The sequence below is a fragment of the Podarcis bocagei genome (assembly GCF_964188305.1).
Source record: "Podarcis bocagei genome assembly, chromosome: 8".
In the NCBI taxonomy this organism is placed as follows: domain Eukaryota; kingdom Metazoa; phylum Chordata; class Lepidosauria; order Squamata; family Lacertidae; genus Podarcis; species Podarcis bocagei.
In genome coordinates, this window is record NC_138133.1 from 93,393,847 (window position 1) to 93,416,490 (window position 22,644).

Here is a 22,644-nt window from a genome sequence, read left to right on the forward strand (position 1 = left end):
CCCCAGCCACCACTAGACTGACTCCTCTCTGCTGCTCTGTGGGCACTTTGAGCACCGTTGTTTTTTGGGGAGGGGGGCTGCTCCTGTCTTGTGGTTTTATCTGCAGGGCTAGCAAGAGGCCCTTTCTTCTGGGGGGGGGGAGGTGTCCTTGGAAGATGTTACCTTGATCAGAATCAGTCCTCTGAACTGCACAGAGTTCCAGGACATCATCATCGTCACCATCATCTATTATTTGTACCCCTCCCACCTGGCTGGGTTCCCCCAGCACTGAGCTCCTTTGCAATTGCTGCTGTGGCCCCTCCAGGCGGCTCTCTTTTTGCAAGGGCATTTTGCAGCATCTCATGGCTTAAACGGACCTTCCATGCTGTGAGTCGCTCTGTGCTGCTTCTCCTCATTGCCGCCTGGAGGGGGCGCTCTTGCCCTGCCGCGCAGTAGAAGCCAAACCATCCCAGGACACAGAACTTGCCCTCCTGAGCACAAATCACCCCAGATGCGCCACAAGGGGGCACCAGGTCAGCCTGGAGGGGGGGGGGGCTCCGGACCAGTTTTTAAAAGGTCTGGCGGAGTCTCGAATGAGGCTGCAGTTTGGGGCATTTTACTGATTTATTGATTGCGGTGGGAGGGGGGATTCCAGACCAAGCATGTGGAGGGGGGCACTGTGGAGAGAGACAGAACCAGGGCCCGTCAGCCTGGTCGTTGCTTTGCAGGGTGACCCGTTTCCTTGAAAGTGTGCGCTCGTTCTTTGCCCTCTGGGCACGATGGGACTTGTGCCATGGGCGCCTGAGAGGCTGTGCAGAGAGACCCCCAAGACCCAACGATGCTCCTTTGGAGCAGCATCCCTGCTCCTCAGCTTACCCTGGCTCTGGGCACTACACGCAGCCCCTTCCGTGGGTGGCCAAGGGGCATCATGCCCGCCACTGGGCCTCCCTGCTGCGATGGCCCTGGCAGACTCTGGGGGAGGTGGGCAGCAGCAGCCATGGCACAGCTCTCGGAGAAGCTGGCGGAGCGGGCAGCAGTCCTGCCATCGCAATTTCCCACACAAAAGTAGTGGCACTCAAGAGCCTTGTGGGGAATGGGAATGCCAGCCGCCCCTGTGCCACAGAGGACACGGAAAGCTGGCCCAGGGCAGGTGCCAGCCGTGGGCCCCATGAGAGCGCTAGGAGCCTGGCAGCTGCCCACCCATGCATGCCAGGTGAGGATGCCACCCCCGGCTGCACCCACCCTCCCTCCCTGTGGCTCTGGGGGGCAACCAGGAAGGAGAAAGTGGGGCTTCCCTCCACCCCAAAGTGGGTTCCAAGCTGGGGGGGGCATTGGCAGCCAGGGCAGAAGCAGAGCTTTGTGCCACCTGCACCGCGGGGGAGGTCAGAGCTACAGCCCCCCCCCCAGCTCGGAAGGAACCTCTCCCTTTCCTCCTGCTCTCCAGAGGGTTTGACCCCCCCCCTTCTGTTCACACAGAGTTTCTCTTTCACTTGTGGGCTCCAGAGTCAGCCCACTGAGGTGTAGGGGGCTCATTTTGGAGGACGGAGGGGCTTCCTTCTTTCTCTTCCCCCAACTTTGCCCGACTTGCCCTTGAGTTAAGCATCAGGCCCACAAGCCAGGAGGGGTCCCAGGCCGGCCCCCCGGAGGACCAGCTGCCCAGGACCCCTGAGCATCCCCCCCCCAGGCTCTTGGGGCTGCAATGGCGACACTGGCTGGACCCGAGTGAGGGGGGGTCCTGCTGGTGGGGGGCTGTTCCTCTGGGAAAAGCTCCTCTCTCTCCTCCTCCTCCTCCGTGGCAAAGGCGCCTGCCCCCTCCCCCACCGGCTCCGGGATAGTTGGGAGCCCTGTTGCGTTTCCCCAGTAACGGCGATTGTCTTGCAGCGAGCAAAGAGTTAATGCGAGAGGGCTTATTGTATTAGCCTGAGCGTGCTGAGGGGGTCAGCGGGGCAGAGGGTGGGGGGTGGGGGGCAGCGAGGGAGGGTCTCTGCGGCAGCCAGGCAGCCAGAGGGGCTCGCCTCCATTTCCCCAGGGCAGTCTGCCTCTGCTGGTGGGGCTCTTCTGGGCCCAGATCCACGGGGCTTCCTGGGAGGTGCCTTCTTCTCCCTCCTCGTGTGCCAGTTCTCCTTGGGAGGGCCCCCCCCATCCATCCTGCAATCCCTCCATCCATCCTTCTTCTCCGGCCTGGACTGACAGCTACCAGGAGAGCCCTGGGAGAGGGGGCAAAGGGGGCTCCACGCTGCCGCCGGGCGCCCGCCACCAAGCTGGCCTCCAGCAGCTGCTCCAGAGAAGGCCTCCTCCCTGCATGACACGCCGGACCCTGGGCCAGACACACCGGCAGCACCGGCCCTCCTCTCCCGATGGAACTTCAGCCCAAGTCCCCCCACCGCCGGGGGCTTCCGACGGCTCCTCTCCATCCGTCCTGGGGGCAGCGGCCGAGGAGCCCCTGAAGGCAGAAGCGGAGGCAGCCGCCGTGCCCTTGGCCCGCCACCGACCGCGTGGCAGAGCTGCCGCCAGCCTTGCGGGGAGCTTCCGTGCCACGCCATGAAGGTAACCACGCCAGCCGCGCGGGGCAGCCTGAGGGCCTGTCACTCATCCCTTCTTGCCCCTCCGACAGGAAAGTTGGGGCCCAGACCAGAAAGAGGCCAAATGGAAGCAGGGTTTTTGAGGTGGAGGGCAGAGGGGCTGGTGGCACCTGGCGGGTGGGCTCAGCAGAAGAGCAGGCTTGGGGGAGCGGAGCTGTGGGCTCCCCCTCCTGCCCCCTGTCCCTCTGCTCCCCTTTCCCCCAGTGGAGCAAGCAGGTAGAAGGGGTCCCGTCAGTGGCATGGCCGGGGGGGGGCTGCTCTGCCATCATTCTGAGACTCCTCCAATGGCAGGTGGCCGGTGGGTGGGTGCGACTGGTGGCCCCAGGTGGCGCCTTTGCCAAGGACGCTCTCTCCTCCTGGCCAGCATGGCCTTGTCAGGCGGGGGGTGATGGGTGGGCTGTGGGCAGCCACCTGTCTGGGGCCGCTTGATGGATGGCTCCCCGGACGCCCTGCTTGTCCCTGGACCGCCCCCCTCTAGAGGCTTTTGTCAGGGGGGCTCTGCGGACAGATGGCTTCTCCTTCCGCTGGGCTCCAGCTTGCCCAGGTTTAAGCGCAGGGTCCCGGCAAGGAGGCGGCCGTTAGCAGCAGCTGCTGGTCCGTCTGTCTCGCTGGCTTCCCCCTCATTTGCATCGGGACGCTGGGATGGAGCCCTGGCTCTGGGGAGGTCTGTGCCACAGAGGAGATGCTGAGTGGCCCCCTAAGGGCTCGGCTGCCTGGAGCAGCTCCTCCATCGCCAGCTTCCTTCCCTGCTACCCCAGGCCATATAAGCGACTGAGTTTCAGCCCCAGTCACCCTTGGGTGCTTTGGACAAACACCCTTCAGGCTCTGCCTCCCGGCCTGTGGCTTTTATTCTCTTTGGGACCCCAGAGGCCAAGCCTCCCTTGAGCCAGAAGGGCAGGGGTGCAGGCAGGATGGGTGCAGCCCCCCTGGGTGGAAGCCACCTTCCTCGAGAGGAGGCCTCCCCGCCAGCAAGAACCACGTTCCTGTTCCCCAGCAAGCCCAGGAGTGGCTGACACCTTCTGGGCTCCTCCTAAACGCTGGGCTTAATTTCTGGCTGGGCTCATCCAAATACACAAGCGCTTAATCTCCTCAAGTGTTTCCTGGTTCCCAGAGATTAGGGAGGCGATTTCTGTTTGTGGTATTGCAGCATTTGCACGTTTGATGCCCTGGGCTCCTTTGGAGGAAAGTCTGGGTGTAAATGTAGTGCAATCACAGAACTGAAGAGTTGGGGGACCCAAAGGGTCCTCTAGTCCAACCCCGGAGAGGTCTGGCTATGGTCCCCACTTCCTTTCGGTATCAGAGGTCCTGTTGGGCTTGGACTTTTGGCCTGGGTCTTGAGGGGGTCCAAAAATAGGCTTGAAATGATGCTTGCCTACTTTTGCCCATAGCAACAACTTTCCCCTCTAGCAACAGTTTCCCTAGTAATGGACTACTTTAGTAGACAGGCTGTAAAAGAGATAATGTGTCTGGCCATTACTCTGCCCAGATAGCTGGAGAGCAGAGAGGAGGAATGAACCTCTATACATAGTTTTCCTTTAATTTCCTTAGACCTGTAGTTGGATAAGTTGTAATGTTAATTCTTGAAGGAGAACTGGAGTGAGTGAGGGGCCTATGGGAATTCACCAACAGATTGAGCAGCACTGAGAAAGAAGATTCTGGAAGACTTTTTGGGTGGCTCTGTGGACTGAAAATGGAACCCCTGATGATGGGCATGGTGCCTGCTGTGGGCGCCATCCTGGGCCTCCCACTCGCTCGCGGGCAGGCAAGGTGGCTTCTCCTACTCCTGCTCCTCCTCCTCCTCCTCTGTTTCAGGCAGGGCTCTGAGCACTGTCTCCTCAGCCACCAGCCATGGGCAACGCGGGGGGCAGACCCAGCTGCCTGGGGGAGAAAAACCAGAAGCCGGACGACTTCCTGAAGGACTCCTACCTCAAGGACCTGGGCCTGGCGTCCGGGCGCCCCTCCAGGAGGAACAACGCAGGGGGCCACGGGGGCCCCCCGGAGAAGCCTCCACTCAGCCCCCGGGTGATCGAGAATGGCTGGAGCGTGGCGACGCTGGGGGGCCCCAGCAAGAGCCAGCAGGGCAGCCCCCTCCCCAAGCAGAACAACATGGACGTCAAGGTGCAGAACGGGGGGGCCCTCAGCTGCAGCAACCCCCTCAAGGCCCAGCTGGAGGCGGCAGCGGCGGTGGCGGGGGCTGCCTGGAGTCCCCCCCGGGGGCTGGCGCACGGGAGCGGCTGGGTCTGGAAGCCCCTCACCACCACCGAGGTGACGGAGGTGACGGAGGTGACCGAGACCGTTGTGACTGAGATCGTGGAGGTGACCGAGTACCCCGGGGGCGACCGGAGCAAAGAGCCCACCGTCACCAGGCGGGTCAAGGTGCTCACGGAGTGCGCAGGAGGAGCCCTGCCAGAGGTTAATAGACGGGGCAGGGGGAGCCCAGGACGCCCCCATTCCTCCCCACGTACACATGCGTTGCTTTCACTCCCTTTGCTGCTCCACGTCTTGGCACTGGGGGGGGGGGGCTGGGAAAGTGGGCCGGAAACTGGGAGGCTCCTAGTCCGGATCCCACTTTGGCCCCGGGAGGAATTTGGGGGGGGGCACCTGTGACACACAGAGAGGCGCCAGTGCTACCGAATCCCTGTTGCTGGAGACTGCAGGAGGGGAGAGGTCTCTCGCACTCAGATCCCACTAGCTGGCTTCCCATTGGGGCATCTGTTTGGCCACTGCAAGAACAGGATCCTGGGCTAGATGGGGCCTGATCCTGCAGATTCCACTTCGGTTCTTACGTTCATAGAATGAGGCTGGTCCACCTTACAAGGTGGTTTTGTGGATAACAGAGATAAGATCATGTCTCTACAGCTGTTTTTTTACCAGTGAGGAAAATGAGCGGCTCAGCGCGGGGGTAAGTTGGAGCCGGTCGCTCTGCTGCCCAATAGGTTGGTGCCTGCAGTGAGGCCAGCTGATGGCAGCATCAGTGCTGCCCCTCTGTTCTTCTGCCCCACACCCCTCCCAGGCGCATGCACTTTGGGGCCATTTCCCAATCTCTTGGTGAGGAGGCTCAGGTTGTCAGAAGCTGCCTGGGGGCAGCACTGGGTGGGTGGGGGCTCTGGGAGACAGTCTGTTGTATCAGCAGGAAGGCGGCTGGATCCAGCTCGGCATGCAGGGCCCCAGCAGAGCCACCCCAGGCGCCACGCACTTCTCCTTCCCTGCGTATCCAGAAGGCCACCCTCTGAGCCAGGCAGCCAAGGCCGTTCTGTGGAGGGAGACACCCCCCATGCCAACGTGCTGGTGCCCTGAAGCTGAGCCCTCCTGGAAGTGCTGGCCTGAGCCTCCTGCTCCCGTGTGTGTGTGTGTGTGTGTGTGTGTGTGTGTGTGTGTGTGTGCTGCAGCCCCCTCCCTCCCTCCTGAGTCTGAGGGTGCAAAGCCTCTGCCCTGTGGCTGCTTTTCTCCCGCAGCTCCAGAACAGCCAGAGCTGGCCTGCTGGCCAGGGGGACCCCCTGGAGCCGTGGAGCAGCCCCAGCAGCAAGGTAAGGGCCTGCTCAGTCATGCTCTAGGGCAGGGTAGGGGGCTGGAGGAGGAGGAGGTGGGGCTGGGGTCATGCAAGTCTGCCTCCCCACCTCCATGCTCCCACCAGGTGCCAGGAGGCTTTTGCTGTGGGGCTGGGGCTCCCCCAAACAGAGCTGCTGCTGGCCTCACTCTGAGCTTCTCCCTCCTTCCCTCCCCCAGGCAGCTGCTGCCTTCCTAGGAGAGGTGTGGGGCGCAGAGCAGGCCCAGGTGACTCTGAGGAAGCTTCTCTCTTGGGTCAGCGACATGGAGGAGCTCATGGCCAACCAGAAGCCCCCTTCCTCCGAAGCCAAAGTGGTGAAGGCGCAGCTGCAGGAGCAGAAGGTGAGCTCTTGCGCAGGCAGCGTGGGGGTGTCGTCACACACCATGGGGTGCCAGGCCTTGGGGAGCAGAGGAGGGTTCCCATGATGATAAAGGGCCTGGAAACTAATAAACGAAAATCTGCCCTTATTCCCTTATGGGGACACAAGAGCCCTTATAGAGTCCTTTGTAGGTTCCCCATCCGTCAGAGAAAATAACAGAGGCCAACCAGAGAACATTGAGAAGCAAAGCAGCTGGTAAGCCTGATCTTTGTTGAACTGTTGCAACAGGGTGCCCCCTTCACACGCAGGAGAAGGAGGACCCAGAACCCAGGTATATTGACATTTTAAATTGCCCGCTTTGGAGTCCAAGACCACCCCCGGAACCATCATACCTACATCACAGAAAGGGGTGGTCTACAGCAGAAATCTGAGTGCGTTGTTTACCAGAAATCTGAGTTGTTTACCTCCTGTCTGGCAGGTTACCTGTTAATGCTTACTTGACTGGATACCCTGGGGAGCCTGGCCAGTCTTTTGTAATGATAAATACTTAGTTCCTGAGCCAGGTCACAGGCTCACGCCCTATTCATACCCTTAAGACAGGATTTGTGAAGGATAAGACAACGGGGAGGCTTTTCCATTTGACTTTGCAGAGAAAACACCTGGTCAGTTTGGGAGTCAAAATGGCTTCATGGCTGCTCCTCTGCACTGCCCCAGACATGTGGTTTATATATTTATGTACGTTTTTGCTTGGTACATTTATGAACCTTTATTATATACGTAAGACCTTATTTTTTTTATTTCAAAATGAAGAATCATGAGGAGGGAGGGAGAGAGGGAGGGAGGGAGCTGGGCACAATTCAGCCTGAAGTGGAGAAGAGAGAAGGCTCACCCACACTTGCCTCGATTCCACACTTTCTAGGCTCAGGTCTGAGCTTTCCACTCCTGGGTCGAAGGGTTGTTGGGTTTTTGTTGTTGTTTTTTGGTCCCACTGTTTCCCCCAGGAAAATTCACGTTTAACCCCTGAATCAGAGCAAACAGCAACATGCAGAAAACCTGCTTGCCACTTGCTCTGATTCTGTTGTGAAACCCCAGGGAAACCCTGGGCTTAGCTGGATGCTCAGTTCCCCTGTCAGTGCAGGAAAAAGAGAGAGAAGAGAAGCAGGCAAAAAGCAAAGCAGGTCTTGTGCCTTTGATAGGTTATTTGTCGGGACAGAGAGTCAACACACAGGAAAGGAGGAACCCCCCCCCCCAAGGGTGTTCTGTAATTTCCCACCCAGCAGTGAGAAACCCCACCCCTAAGATGCCAGTGGATCATGGACAAAACATCAAAGGTGCATCACAAAATTAGGAGGAGTTACAACTGGTCAAACGGGTCAAAATTACACCATGTCCACCGAGGCGTTTTGTGAATTGCTGGTCTCACACATTCTGCGTGAGAATTTACATTTGGCCTTGATATTTCAGTTTTGGCAAGTTCCAATCCGGTGGCAGTTTGGGAGACTGGCAGAAGGGACACCTTCTATTCACCAGGCAGCCTGGCAAACATCACAAGGGAGCTTATCAGTTTCTGTGACTGAGACAGTTATTGTCTTGGAGAAACCCTGTTTGACACTTCCTGGGTGGAGTCTCTGCCTAAACCATCTCACTCTCCAGGGATTATCTGTAACTGGATCCAGGGATTATGGCCGCAGTGTGCGATTTAGCAAGTTTATTTAACAGAATGAATCACTTACAAATCTTTTTACAATGCATTTCATTTTCTTAGCAAAACAGGGTCAGTTGATGCTGCTGTGCAAGTTGTTACATTTGCCAGCCGACAGTCCCACTCATAAAACAAGTGATATTGCCTGCTCTTTCCCAAGCCTGGCCATGAGGGGGCGCTGTGGTGCACCAATTTTGACATTGGGGGTTATGTCAGTTTGACCCCTTAAATCTGACATTTCTGCAAGGTGTGATGTTTATTAGGGGGTTCCCTGCACTCTTTTTGGGGTGGTGTATGTGATGTGGTACTTTGTGGATTAGATGCCTCTAGATGCCTTTATGGACGTGAATCTGGTGGGGGTCGTGGCTATGATGGCATTGGTGTAACCATTTTAGCCAAGATCCCTGCATTGCTGGGGGTTGGCATAGAGGACCCTTGGAGGGGGGGCTTCCTACATCACATTTCTATGACTGTGAAAAGCAGGGCACTTTTGTAAGTTGGCCTCAGCGTTTCCTCTGGGGCTGTGGAAGGAGAATAGAAAGTAAACCCCACCCCAGAGGAGCCTTCGGCTCTCTCTTTTAAATGAACAGCGTAAGTAGAAGCTCGTTCCCCTGCGTTTGGGGAGGAGGGGGGCGTGGCTGGCCTGGCCTGGGAGTCTCTCTCTGGCCCCTGGGCACTTCCAGAGAGATAGGCATCACCTTCCCACATCTGACTTGGCCATCTTGGGAGCAGCCACACTTGGCAGCATGGGATTACCAGCCTCTGAGCTGCCCAGTCCCTGTGCCCAGTTTGGGGTCTGCCGCTGCCTGCCTTGTAAGGAGGAGGAGGGGGTCCCACGGGCAAAGTCTTCTGGGGGGCTCTGCACCCCTCTTGCCCTCTGCATTCTCATTGCAAGAAGCAAAGCTCAGAGAGAGGGGTCTACTTTTCTTATGTGATAAAGCTGGAGAGGTTAGAATGTACAATTTAATAATTTGTTATTACTTAAAAGTGTTGGAAGAGCTAACTGTAAAGCACAAGGGCTGTGCCACAAAATAATTGACAGAATTAAGTAAGTGTTGGGGGAACCCTGTTCTCCGAAGCGGGATGCCAGAAGGGACACAGGGTCAGCCACTGAGGCCCCCTCATGCCCTCCGGAGTTGCTGGTCATCACTGGACCTTGAAGGAGCAGATTCGGTCATTCGACTGTGCGGAGGGTGGAGGAGGACTTTCTTTTGTCTGTCCTGAATTCCCCACTATTCAGCTGCACTGGGTGACCCCCTTGAGGTCAAGTATTACACAAGAGGGAGAGAAACGTCTCTCCGTCCACTTCCCACTTGCTGCCTTTCATCCCTCACTGCTCCTGATGCCAAGAACCTCTTCCCCAAAGAGACCACCCTGGTGCCCCTGAATCTCTTCTCAAAACCAGCCTTTCCCATGGAAGCCAGGTGGAAATTCCTGTTCAGAGGCAGTCTACCCCTAAATACCAGGCTGATGGAAACAAAGCAAAATTGGCTTGATGGGTCTTCTTTGGACTGATCCGGGTTCTTATGAAATGAAAAAGTTCCTCCTGGCCCCCGGAGTGGAGCAGGCCAGCTTCTTTTGCCAGGGCGCTGCGCTGGGTGTTGCTGCACCCAAGGCGGTGCCCGACTCGGTTGTCCTCCCCCTTGGAGCGTGTCCGTGAGGGGAGCTTGGCATCACCCTCTGCCTTCTCTGACCCCAAACAGCTTCTAAGGCGCCTTCTGGACGAGCGCAGGTCCCATGTGGAGGGCCTCCTGCAGGAGAGACGGGCACCCTCTGAGCCCCCTGGCACCACAGACGGGCACGGAAGGGACGGAGGCCTTGCCAACCTCCAGGAGAAGTGGCAGACGCTAATCCAGGGAGCAGAAGCCAGGTGAGTCCCTAGAGGGGGAGGGCGCCTTGGTGGGGGCTCAGGGGTTGTGCCAAAGGCACCCTAGAAAATATGGGTTTGGAGGAGAGATTTGAAGGAAGGGAGAGAGGCGTTCAGGAAAGCAGTTCCGGGTCTGATGGGGAGGGCAGTGTGAAAGGGCAAAACAGGGGCAACCCAAGGTGTTATACATGGGGGGGGGGGCATTGGTGCAATTCTCCCCTCACTCACAAGTTTAAGAATTACAGAAAAAAGAAGGAAAAAACAACAACAACAAAATTGACAAAACATACATTACAATACATAAAAAACCCATAAAAACCAATACAACAATACAGCAAAAAAGAACAATAACATTAAAACACACATCCAATATTCCATATCATTATCTTACATTTACTTGTTTCATCGACCTCCTCACACCTCCCTTTTTGTATTCTAATTTAATTCATTGTTTCAGCAAATTCTTTCCATCTTTCTCAATTTTTGTTGTATAATTTATCTTAACGGTCTAACCTATTAATTAACTCAGCAAATCCTTTCCATCTTTCACTATATTCTGTCATTCAATTTACCTTAATTTATTTTAATCTTATCTTACCATAAAAAACCTTAAAACTTAAAACTTAATACTTATTTGTACATGACTCCTTATATCATTTCTACTAAAGCCAAATAGTTTCATTCCAACATTTTCCCTAAAACTCGTTTTTTTTTTTTACACTAATTCTCAAAATAAATTTTTTTAAAAAAACTTTCTTCCAATCTTCATCCAACGTCTCTTCTTCCTGGTCTCGGGTTTTGTCAGTCCTTCTTGTCCATTCCATCTAGTCCATCAACCTGGTGATCTTATGTCCGAGGCTCTTAAGTCTTTTCCATGTCCCTTCTGCAGATCTTCTTCTTGTTTATACCTGCACTTTACTTTGTCTTTTGTTGATCTTTTTCTTAATTTCTTTCCTTTCTCATTGGGGGGTAGGCCTCGGGGGGACTCCAATCCAAAAATATCTCCATCTCCCCTCAGCAGATCAGCCCATTCCCCACAGTCCCATTCCCCACAATCAACACTGTAATCCAGAATGTATTTAAGAGCATGTTTCAAAGTCCCTCCAAAATTAAGAGCCCTCACAACTCCAGACCCTCCCTGGTCCACTCCAGATTCAAACTTCAAGAACAGCGGCTTATGCTCCTGCAAGGCCTCGGGTCTCTCCATTTGTGTTACTTGAGATTCAACAGCAACCTCCTCCATTATGTTCTGCACTTGCACTTACCCTGTCAAAACAGGTTCCTGGGTTGGTTCCTGAATGGTTTCTATGTGGGTATTCGCCGTTTGTCCAAAGTTTTTGACTGCAACAGTCACCAAATCCATCTTCTCATGCATCTGCTCCAGCAAAGCGCTTGTCTTGCAAAAAGCAAGCACCAAAACTACTTCTAAACACATTTTTATTCAAGGTCAGAGTCTGGTCCCACGATCCTAATCTCCACAGCTGTGAAATCCCCAGATCGACTCCAGCAACAATTTAACAGCTCCCTCTAGAGGAGACAATTTCTATTTGTATCCATCTTTTGAAAGCAGGACCAACAAAAGAAAATTACTTTCATTTTTCAAATATTTTGTTTCTTTTGAATGCAAAAGGCAACATTGGAATCAATTTGTGTCTCTTTTTTAACCATCTGTCAAAAAATGTTCCATTCACAGTCAATGAACTTCCCTGTAAATTTCTGTCTCTGACACCCCGTTCCCAGGTTTGAGACGGTGGAAATTTATCTTTCTTTACTCTCTCTCCTGCAGGCTTGAACAATAACCCCCCCCCTTTTCTCCTGCTTCCAAGAGGCGTTTTGGTGGTAATAACTGGAGGAAATTTAGACCTTTATATACGACTTTCCAGACTTTAGCTTGCAAAGTTTTTGCTTCAATCTATTTACAAAAACGGGAGGCGGACTTCCTGTTTAGAACCTTCCCGTTTCAGTGGCAAATTAAAATGTTTCTTAATCCAATTTTCCGTTCTACTCACGGGTACTTGTTTAGAGTCCAATTGTCCACAGGAAAAAGTCAGCGCTCTCCGGCAGCGGCTGTGCGGCTTCACTCCGTAAAAGTAGCGGTTGATTCAAAACACCGCGCCACTCACCCCACTTTGCTTCGGATCCCTGAAAAAGGGTTTCCCTGCGAGTAGGGGAGGCGCTCCTGGTGTCAGCCGAATCCCACGTTCCCAGACTTCCTCCACCTGGGATTTTTAAAGGGTCTCCGCCTTCGCCGCCGCGGCAAGACCCGATTTTCACGGAGCGGGTTCCTCTCGGTCAGAGGAACTCCGCCATTGCCGATGGCGCTAACCCGGAAGTCCCCCCCCCCCCTTCACGATGAGTATTCTTGCTGCTGTTGTTGCATACATAAAAAAGGTTCTATCCTTCTTTAGCACCAATTGGCCCACCATGCCCAGGAGAAAGGCCTCTGGTTTCTTCAGGAAGGTATATTTGAATACCTTTTTCATTTCGTTATAAATCATCTCCCAGAATGTCTTAATCATTGGGCATGTCCACCAAAGGTGAAAGAATGTACCTTCAGTCTCATTACATTTCCAACATTTATTGTCGGGCAAATGGTAAATTTTTTCAAGCTTGACTGGTGTCATGTACCACCTATAAATCATTTTCATAAAATTTTCTCTTAGGGCATTACATGCCGTGAATTTCATACCTGTAGTCCATAACTGTTCCCAGTCAGCCATCATTATGTTATGTCCAACATCTTGTGCCCATTTAATCATAGCAGATTCACCATTTCATCCTGAGTGTTCCATTTCAACAGCAAGTTATACATTCTTGACAAATTCTTGATTTTTGGATCTAACAATTCTGTTTCCAATTTTGATTTTTCAACCTGGAAACCAACTTTTTTGTCCAAATTGTATGCCTCCATTATTTGGTAATAATGGAGCCAATCTCGCACTTTATTTTTCAATTTTTCAAAGCTCTGCAATTTTATTCTGTCTGCATCTTGTTCCAGAATTTCCCAATATTTCGGCCATTTGGCCTCCATATTGAGTTTTTTCTGTGCCTTCGCTTCCATTGGTGACAACCATCTTGGGGTTTTCTTTTCTAACAAATCCTTATATCTTACCCACACATTAAACAATGCTTTTCTAACAATATGGTTTTTAAACGCTTTATGTGCTTTTACCTTATCGTACCACAAATATGCATGCCAGCCAAATGCATTATTGAAGCCTTCTAGATCCAACACTTCAGTGTTTTCAAGAAGCAGCCATTCTCTCAGCCAGCAAAAAGCCGCTGATTCATAATAAAGTTTAAGGTCTGGCAGGGCAAATCCACCTCTTTCTTTGGCATCAATTAATATCTTAAATTTTATTCGAGGCTTCTTGCCCTGCCAAACAAATCTGGAAATATATTTCTGCCACTTCTTGAAACAGTCCATTTTGTCCAAAATTTGCAATGTTTGAAACAAAAACAACATCCTTGGCAACACATTCATTTTTATCACAGCAATTCGGCCTAACAATGATAACTTCAAATTTGTCCATACTTCTAAATCCTTTTTCACTTCAATCCAACATTTTTCATAAGGTCCAAGTTTTTTTTTAATGATTCATTTCCTTTCCCCAAAAAAAGTCCAAGAGGGATTCCCAAATTATTGTTAGTAGTAGTAAATATCAACTTATGTTTTTTCTTTAAATATCAACTTTACCTCCAATAATTCCCACCAACAAACCTCCATATTAATAGTAAATTATTCCATCCTTGCCCATGATAAAGCCTTTCCATTGTTGTGTTTACCATAATTTCCTGTTGTGTTTACCATAGCATTCTTTTCCTCTAGGATTTTCCATTTACCTTTCTTCCTATCCTTTCTCCAGAGAGAGAACAATTAATTCAGTAGCATCATTCTCTGAATTCACTCCAAGTTGTATTCAGAATGCTTTCTTTCTGCTAGAACTGAAGAATAGCCAGGACTGAAGGCTTTTCCCCTTCTGAGCTCCATCAATGCCAAATTCAGATCATTTTATCTTCCCCTTCTCCTCCCGTCCTTGTATAAAAGGCATTTCCATTTCACCATCTGCTTTCTTCAATTTTGTTTCATCATCATCCAGTCCTGCCAGCTTTTCATAGGTATTCTCCATCTCCATTTTCCACTTCATGTCTCTCTGATTCATTTCTTTCCCCCTTTCATCAAACGCTGATCTGATCATTTTTGGTTGTTCAGCCATCAACTATTGAACAATACCAGTAGTCACTGGGATATCCAAAGGTATATTTGCCACACTGGATGTGTTTGATGTTATTAACTTAGCCTCTTTATAAGTCCTGTCTCTACCTTAAGATTTCTGCCTTAAGATCACAGTCAAAACAATAATATTTTCCCACAGAGAAAACTTTCAGTTTCCCAGCAACATTCATTTTGGAAAGAAGAAAAAGAATTAAAGACTTTTCACACAAGGAATTCCCTTGTTCGTTTAATCTTTATTGCCAAGCACAAATCATGCTTTTCGCTCTGCTTTAGACACTTCACTGACCAGTTTTCTTTCCCTTCTTCTTAAAGACAGAAAGCAGCTCTTGCAATTTTTCCAGTCATGATCTTTCATCAGCAGACAGTGAAATCTCTCTGAATTAACAGATTATCTTGTCCCAAAAATGTTTTACAAAGAGAGGCTGCAGATCTTATTCCCATGAAGGGTTCTTACATGGCATTTGGACACAGTGTTGGTTCCTCGACTCACCTTGACTCATTGTAGCCCCCATCTCAGTCCCCAAACACCAACACCAGAGCATTTGTGGTTACTCCCTCAATCCCTCTTTATCCCATAGAATCATAGAATCATAGAGTTGGAAGAGACCACAAGGGCCATCGAGTCCAACCCCCTGCCAAGCAGGAAACACCATCAGAGCACTCCTGACATATAGTTGTCAAGCCTCTGCTTAAAGACCTCCAAAGTAGGAGACTCCACCACACTCCTTGGCAGCAAATTCCACTGTCGAACAGCTCTTACTGTCAGGAAGTTCTTCCTAATGTTTAGGTGGAATCTTCTTTCTTGTAGTTTGGATCCATTGCTCCATGTCCGCTTCTCTGGAGCAGCAGAAAACAACCTTTCTCCCTCCTCTATGTGACATCCTTTTATATATTTGAACATGGCTATCATATCACCCCTTAACCTTCTCTTCTCCAGGCTAAACATGCCCAGCTCCCTTAGCCATTCCTCATAAGGCATCGTTTCCAGGCCTTTGACCATTTTGGTTACCCTCTTCTGGACACGTTCCAGTTTGTCAGTGTTCTTCTTGAATTGTGGTGCCCAGAACTGGACACAGTACTCCAGGTGAGGTCTGACCAGAGCAGAATACAGTGGCACTATTACTTCCCTTGATCTAGATGCTATACTCCTATTGATGAGGCCCAGAATTGCATTGGCTTTTTTAGCTGCCGCGTCACACTGTTGGCTCATGTCAAGTTTGTGGTCAACCAAGACTCCTAGATCCTTTTCACATGTACTGCTCTCAAGCCAGGTGTCACCCATCTTGTATTTGTGTCTCTCATTTTTTTTGCCCAAGTGCAATACTTTACATTTCTCCCTGTTAAAATTCATCTTGTTTGTTTTGGCCCAGTTCACTAATCTGTCAAGGTCATTTTGAAGTGTGATCCTGTCCTCTGGGGTGTTAGCCACCCCTCCCAGTTTGGTGTCATCTGCAAATTTGATCAGGATGCCCTTGAGTCCATCATCCAAGTCGTTGATAAAGATGTTGAATAAGACCGGGCCCAAGACAGAACCCTGTGGCACCCCACTAGTCACTCTTCTCCAGGATGAAGAGGAACCATTGATCTGATAGTGATCTGATAGCCAGAACTTCAACCTGATTACCATCCATCACCACGTAATTATCTTCTGGCAGCAGAGAGCCAACAGAAAGACGGTCAACCTGCCATTTCCTCTCTTAGAAATCCACAAGGCTGGCTTTTCTTTATTGGTCCATTTGCAAACAGAGTCTCTCCCCCCAACCAAATGCAAGGGAGTTGAGAAGCAAAGGTGTGTAGCATCTTTTAAAACCTCAGAAAGTATTCGTCTCCCCTTTACAGAAAGACTACCCCCAAAAATGCCACAGATACATCACAAAATGGGTTGCAGATGTAAATCAGATCCCGCTCAGAATTCATGTTTTCAACATTGACTCCAGAATCCGTTGACACAGACCTGCTTCACTCATGCAAAGATATCTGCTCCTCTGCTTGGAAACTTATCAATACTTGTTAAACCAGTTTCACAGAGGGGAGGCTCAGGAAGGATGTCCTACTTTGGGAGAGGAGGGGTTTCTGAGGTCAGCTAAGGGCTAAACATGCCCTCAGTTTTGCTCTTGTGAGAGTCTTGTGAGCCTGGTGTGGGGCACATGCACCCCTTGTGGGTGAGGGTGGGTGTGAAATTGCATGACAAAGGGATGAGGCAGCCCTGGGGACCGTTTGCTGCAAGTCAAAGCCTAGCGCCCCTTCCTTGTGCAAAGAGGTGAGGGAGGGCTCTCTCCTGGTGCTCAGCCCCCCCCCCCGCTTTGTCTGGGAAGCGGACTGGAGTTAAACTTCTTATCCAAAGCAGCTTCACCCCTGAGCTCTTCCTTCCTGTCCTCAGCCAAGTCTCAGAAGTCCTTGGCACCTTCTGCCTCCCCACGTGGAGCCTTCCTGGAACACCACTCTTCCATCCTGCCCTGGCATTTGGCTCCCTTCTCCTCGGGGGGGGGGGCTTTCTGCTGCCTTTCTCCCTGCAAAGAGGCTCCAATATACTGCCTCTCTCTGTGCCACATTCCCTCAGCTGCTCTGGACTCTGTGTGCCAGAAGCACAAGGAGGAGGCAGCTCAATCCGTCAGACCAGCCAGGCCACAAGGGCAGGGGGAGGCCTGCTTGCCATGAGCCCTGGACCTGCCTTTTCATGGCGCTGGTCCTCATGGCTCCTTGCTGCCTGCTGTGGCCGAAAGGCAGCCTTTGCGCAGGGCTGTGTGTCTTCCTGGGCCCCGTGAGCCTGGTGCTGGAGGTTCTTCCCGTCAACATCTTCCCACCCTGCCTCTTCTCTCTTCCAACAGGCACAGCTCCCTGGAGCGGATCCTTCCTGCAGCCCACACCTTCCAGGAGTCTGTCGATGTTTTCCAGGACTGGTTGGCCTCCACAGAGAGGAAGCTGGCTGAGCTGTGGAGAGCCAACGGGAGCCTCAGCCAGGCGCAGGGAGCCCTTCAGCAAGTCCAGGTACGGTGGCCTGGGAGGGGGAAGTGGCCTTGGGAGCCTCAAGAGAGAAGGAGACTCAAGTCAGGGTCTTTTCTTGATTGGTTTTTTATTGATTTTCCATAAAGCTATGGACAGACAAACCCACAATTAAAAATAAAAATAAAAATTATTTATTTATACCCTGCCCATCTGGCTGGGTTTCCCCAGCCACTCTCGGCAGCTCACAACAGAATAATAATAATAATAGTAATAATAATAATAATAATGTGATAAAACATCAATCCTTAAAAACTTCCCTAAACAGGGCTGCCTTCAGGTGTCTTCTAAAAGTCAGTTGCTTATTTCCTTGACATCTGATGGGAGGGCGTTCCACAGGGCAGGCACCACCACCAAGAAGGCCCTCTGCCTGGTTCCCTGTAACCTCACTTCTCGCAGGGAGGGAACCGCCAGAAGGCCCTCAGAGCTGGACCTCAGTGTCCGGGCTGGATGATGGGGGTGGAGACGCTCCTTCAGGTATACTGGGCCAAGGCTGTTTACACAAACCATACACAGAGCATATTCAATATAAAAAACAAATTACAGAGAAGCCATTGCATGTGACCAAGGTTTTAAGGTGAGTTTATACAGCCCAGCCACAATGAGGAGTCTGGAGAGGAGATTTATATCATCCAAAAAGGAGGCCAGTCTGTGTCAGAGAAGTGGGGTTTGGCTTTCCCCCAGAGTGCACGTCTGTGACCATGTCCCAAGGAGACCCACAAACTCCCCTTTTGCAAACAGACACAGAAGCATTTCTGCAAGGATCCGGGCAGCAGCAAGATGTAAACTGGAGGTGGGTGGAGGAAGGCATGGTGAGGACAGAAGCCCCCCACCCCTTGACCCCTGGAAGAGTGGCTTCCTCACCCCCTTCATGCCCACCCTGTTCCTGAGCCCCCTCCTTCCAAGTGCCCCACTGCAGTGGGCATGGGGCAGGCAGGAGGGATTTGTGCTCCAGGAAGCTGAGGCTCTCCAGACCTCACAGGACCAGCAGAGCCGCTTCAGTCGCCTCTTGGCCTCAGCTGGAGGGGGCAGTTTCCATGTGAAGGAGGGGGTCTCTCTGCACCAATTCCGCCTGCTTCTGTCTCCCTCCAGGACCTCTGTGAGGAAATCCGGTCCAAGACGGCTGACCTGGAACGGGCACTGGAGCACGGGCAGCGGCTTCTGGAGATGGTGATAGGCAAGTGGGGGACGGCAGTGACTTTGGGGCTCCCCAGAAACACCCACCCTAAAGAGATGACCCTGTGGGGGAGCAGGGCTGGCAGGGCAGCTGGGGGGGGGGGCTGGCAGCATCAGAAGGGAAGCCCCCCACAAACAGTGCTCCGCCCAATGTTGGTCACACCAGTCTGGCTGCACCGAATGCCAGATATCCGAATAGACCAGCGGAGCTTCTTGGCCTGCTCTGCTGTGGGGCAGGAAACACTTTTCCTCCAGCAGCCCCAATGGCTCCTCTGGCGTCACGGCTCCTCCAGGATTAGGTTCCTGGAAATGGGCCCTGGGCTCTCTGGTCTTGGGGCTGGGTGGGGGGTGCAGCTCCTGGGAATGAGCCGGTGCTGCTGTCCTCCCCCAGGAGAGGAAGCCCACCTGGCCCAGGAGAAGATGGACTCCCTGCGAATGAGGTTCCTCCTGGTGGGCCAGAGCAGCATTGCCATCCTGCAGCGCCTGGAGCAGACCCTGGAGGCCTCCTGCCGGCTGGGCCCCACCGAGGAGGATCTGGCCCTCTGGCTGGAGCGCTTGGAGAAGGAGCTGGCACCACAGGGGGGCCTGCGGGGGGGTGACGATGACGGGACCCGCCAGCTCAGTGCTACAGACAGAGAGAAGGTAATGGGCACTTCAGGGAAGGAGTCCTAGAACTGCAGAGTTGACCCTGCAATGCCATGTGAGAGGGCCTGTTGCCTTAAGGCAAGATATTTGGGGCAGGCCAGGAGAGCTGACCTGCCCCCTCCCTCTCTGCTGCTGAGCTGCCAGATCTTCCTTGGAGGAGAAGGACTTCTGGAAGAGAAGAAGGACACGTCTCACCCAGCAACTTCTAGGCTGTGAAAACTGTGGGAATGTTCTGGGGTGCAGGAGAGGATATATTGACTAATTATATCCTTGTCCAACTTGTGCTAGCAAGTTCCCAAAATATCAGCAGAGTTTATAGACATTCCCCTTTTGTTCGCAACGGTAACGTGTGCACAGGTTCGCTAGAACCTCTATAATAATTACTCTGGTAATTTCCCCTTTGTTCCCTCTTAAAATACAAGACACAACACAGTCTTTATAAAAGTATAAAAGAGTTTACTCACGATCTGTTCACAATATGATCCCAGACGGCAGACAGGCTTAAAAAGGTAAAATACACTTAGAATCTATCCTATAGGAAGATAGGCCTCTCCTCTCTTGGCTGAGAGCCAAGAGGGCATCCTGCTTCTTCGAAAGGTGATGGCAGAGAGAGGGAGATGGCTGCCTGCCCTGTGCTTTTGTCATTACCTGCACAGGTGAGGCCACACCCACCTCTGGTCACATGTGGAGGAAGTCCGTCCCCAGGAAGTTTACCTGCTTGTTAGACAGACATCCCTCCCCATGTTCTAACATGTACACTCTAGGAATGTTGTCATTGACTGCTCCTGTGTTTACATCCCACATACCCCTTCTCAGGCAATGCAACATATACAAAACATAAACAACTTTATTCAACCACCCAGAGTCCCAGCTTGACACGTAGATTCTGGAAACTCTCTCTTGGTAGGGGTTTCGTCAGGATGTCAGCAGTCATCTCTTGGGTGCTGCAATAGGATAGCTCCACAAGTCCATCCTGGATCATCTGGCGTATGTAGTGGTATTTAACCCCAATGTGTTTTGTTCTGGCCAGGAACTTCTCACTCTGCGTCAGCTTCAGGCAACTTTGATTGTCCTCTAGCAAGCTGACAGGCCCTTTTCTCACCAACCCAAAGTCCTTTATGAGTTGATCAAGCCAGGCGATCTCTCTGCAGGCTTCTGTTGCTGCAACGTATTCTGATTCTGTGGAAGATAATGCTACACAGCTCTGTTTATAACTGCCCCATGAGACAGGTCCATCCCCAAACATGAAAACATGACCACTTGTTGATTTATAGTCAGCATTATCCCCAGCCCAATCCGCATCAGTATACCCAACCAACTTAGGGTCTCTGACGGCTGGTAACCTTAATTTACAATTCATGGTACCCTTCAAATATCGCACCACCCTCTTTACACCTGCCCAATCATGCTCAGTGGGAGAATTCACTTTTCTGCTAAGAATCCCCACAGCATTAGCTAAGTCAGGTCTACATGTGGTAACTAAATACAAAAGTTTACCAATCGCCGACCTGTAGTCATTGTTGTCTGGCAACTGCTTCGAATCCTGCTGATTCTTCAGGAAGTCAGTAGCCATCGGTGTAGCAACTGGATGTGCGTCTTGCATCTGCATGTGCTCAACTAGCTCGTGGATCTTCTGTCTTTGGCTGAGAAGAAATGAGCCGTCCTCTTCTCTTTCCACCTGGATCCCGAGGTAGTACTGGACACCTCCTAGTTCCTTGACCTCCACCTGTTTGCTAAGGTGTTTTACTATCTGTGTATAGTCTTTCTCACTTGCTGTGGCAATAATCAGGTCATCAACAAATGCTAGGATATATGAGAATTGTCCATTATTTGACTTACTGTACAAGCACTTGTCAGCGTCGCCTTGCTTGTACCCAAGTTGCGTCAACATTTTATGCAACTTCTGGTTCCAGGCTCTGGCAGCCTGTTTAAGTCCATAAAGTCCTTTCTGCAGTTTGCACACTAGATGTGCCTCATGTGGTTTTACAAAACCTTTGGGCTGTTTCATGTAAATTTCCTCTGAAATCTGCCCATGTAGAAAAGCGGTAGCAATGTCTATGTGTTTCACTCTCATTTTCTTGGAGGCTGCAATGCTTAAAAGCATTCTTACGCTGCTGTACCTCACAGTTGGTGCAAAAACTTCATCATAGTCTTCACCAAAACGCTGTGAAAATCCCTGTGCCACAAGTCTAGCTTTGTAGCGCTGCACTTCTCCTTCTGACCCCTTCTTAACCTTGAAAACCCATTTACTGCCAATGGCCTTCTTACCGGGAGGCAGCTCAGTGAGTGTCCAGGTCTTGTTCTGATGCAGTGCATCCATCTCCTCCTGCGCGGCCTTCCTCCAGAGACTGGCTTCTGCAGCTGGCATCTCCTGTATCTCTTCCCAAGTGGAAGGTTCCTGCGGAAACGCCGACCCTGCAAAGTAGGACAACCGTACTGGTGGGACACCTTTGTTGGTTCTGGATGAGATCCTGACCTCTGGTTCTGCGACCGCATCAGCTTCCTCATCCTCCTCCAACGCGGGCATGTCCCCATCTGAGTCCTCATCTTCGTCTCTGGTGCCACCAGGGTTCTGGTCCTCTGCGTCTTCTGGTGCGTCGCCTGTAGGGGGCGCTGTAACACTCGAAGGCAGATAATTACTTTGTGGGGTCTCAAAAGGGAAATATACAAACTCTTGAGTCCTTTCTGACTCATCTGAAGAATCCACAACAGTGTTCTTAGTGTCTACTTTTCCATATTCATCAAAATAAACCGCATGGTATGCATTTGTCTTACCAGTTTGTAAGTCCATAATTCTGTATCCTTTGCCTCCAGAAGCATATCCCACAAGGATACCTGCTTTTGCCCTGGAGTCAAGCTTGTGTCTGTGTTCCTTGGGCACGTGGAAGTAACACGGACTTCCAAACACACGTATGTGCGACAGATTGGGAGCTTTCCCATGCCAAAGTTCAAATGGTGTGTGCTCTGCACCTTTAGTTGGCAGTCTATTCTGCAAATAGACCGACGTGTACACTCCTTCGGCCCACAGCTTGTGTGGCAAACATGCATCCTTTAGCATGCACCTTGTCATGTCCATAATGGACCTAAACTTTCTCTCAGCTATGGCATTCTGCTGTGGTGTGTAAGGAATTGTGGTTACGTGTGCAATTCCTTCCTTGGCCAGGAGAGCCTGCATTTCATTTGAGCAGTACTCACCTCCATTGTCACTCATTAACACAGCTGGAGCTCTCTGGAATTTGTTCTTGACCATGGCAATGTATTCCTGGAGCTTCTCCACTGTTTCACTCTTCTCTTTGAGGAAATATACAACACAAAATCTTGAAAAGTCATCCAGAAATATTAAAATATATCTATTCTTTCCCAGTGAGGGAACATTCATGGGTCCACATATATCAGTGTGCACTATGTCAAGCACTTTGTTGCTTCTTTGCTCTGCACAACGTGGAAATGAAGGTTTTATAGCCTTCTCAGTAATACAGCTTATGCACTTTGCTGGAGCTTTGTTGCTCTGCTTTACCTGCAAACCTCTTACAAGATTTCTTTTCTGTAGATCCAGAATGACGTTGGTGTCCCTGTGTCCAAGCCTT

At 51.4% G+C, this 22,644-nt stretch overlaps 2 protein-coding genes across 2 annotated transcripts in view; both read left to right on the top strand.

The window, feature by feature from the left end:
* Positions 1-1,949: 1,949 nt before the first annotated feature.
* On the top strand, positions 1,950-18,779 carry LOC308593643 (uncharacterized protein; the record flags this gene model as incomplete). The annotated part of the gene is made up of 8 exons (XM_081206093.1): positions 1,950-2,526; positions 4,374-4,973; positions 6,017-6,088; positions 6,288-6,449; positions 9,833-9,999; positions 17,062-17,221; positions 18,329-18,645; positions 18,767-18,779. Exons 2-8 carry the CDS (start codon positions 4,410-4,412, stop codon positions 18,777-18,779), a joined length of 1,455 nt encoding a protein of 484 aa, XP_081062219.1. The 5' UTR covers positions 1,950-2,526; positions 4,374-4,409.
* A 27-nt stretch (positions 18,780-18,806) lies between these two features.
* Positions 18,807-22,644, top strand: part of LOC308593261 (microtubule-actin cross-linking factor 1, isoforms 6/7-like) — a 32,418-nt gene continuing 28,580 nt past the window's right edge. The window contains exon 1 of the mRNA XM_081205424.1: positions 18,807-19,054. Within this exon, the coding sequence (XP_081061550.1) occupies positions 18,833-19,054 (222 nt within the window). The 5' untranslated portion in view covers positions 18,807-18,832. The remainder of the gene's footprint in view (positions 19,055-22,644) is intronic.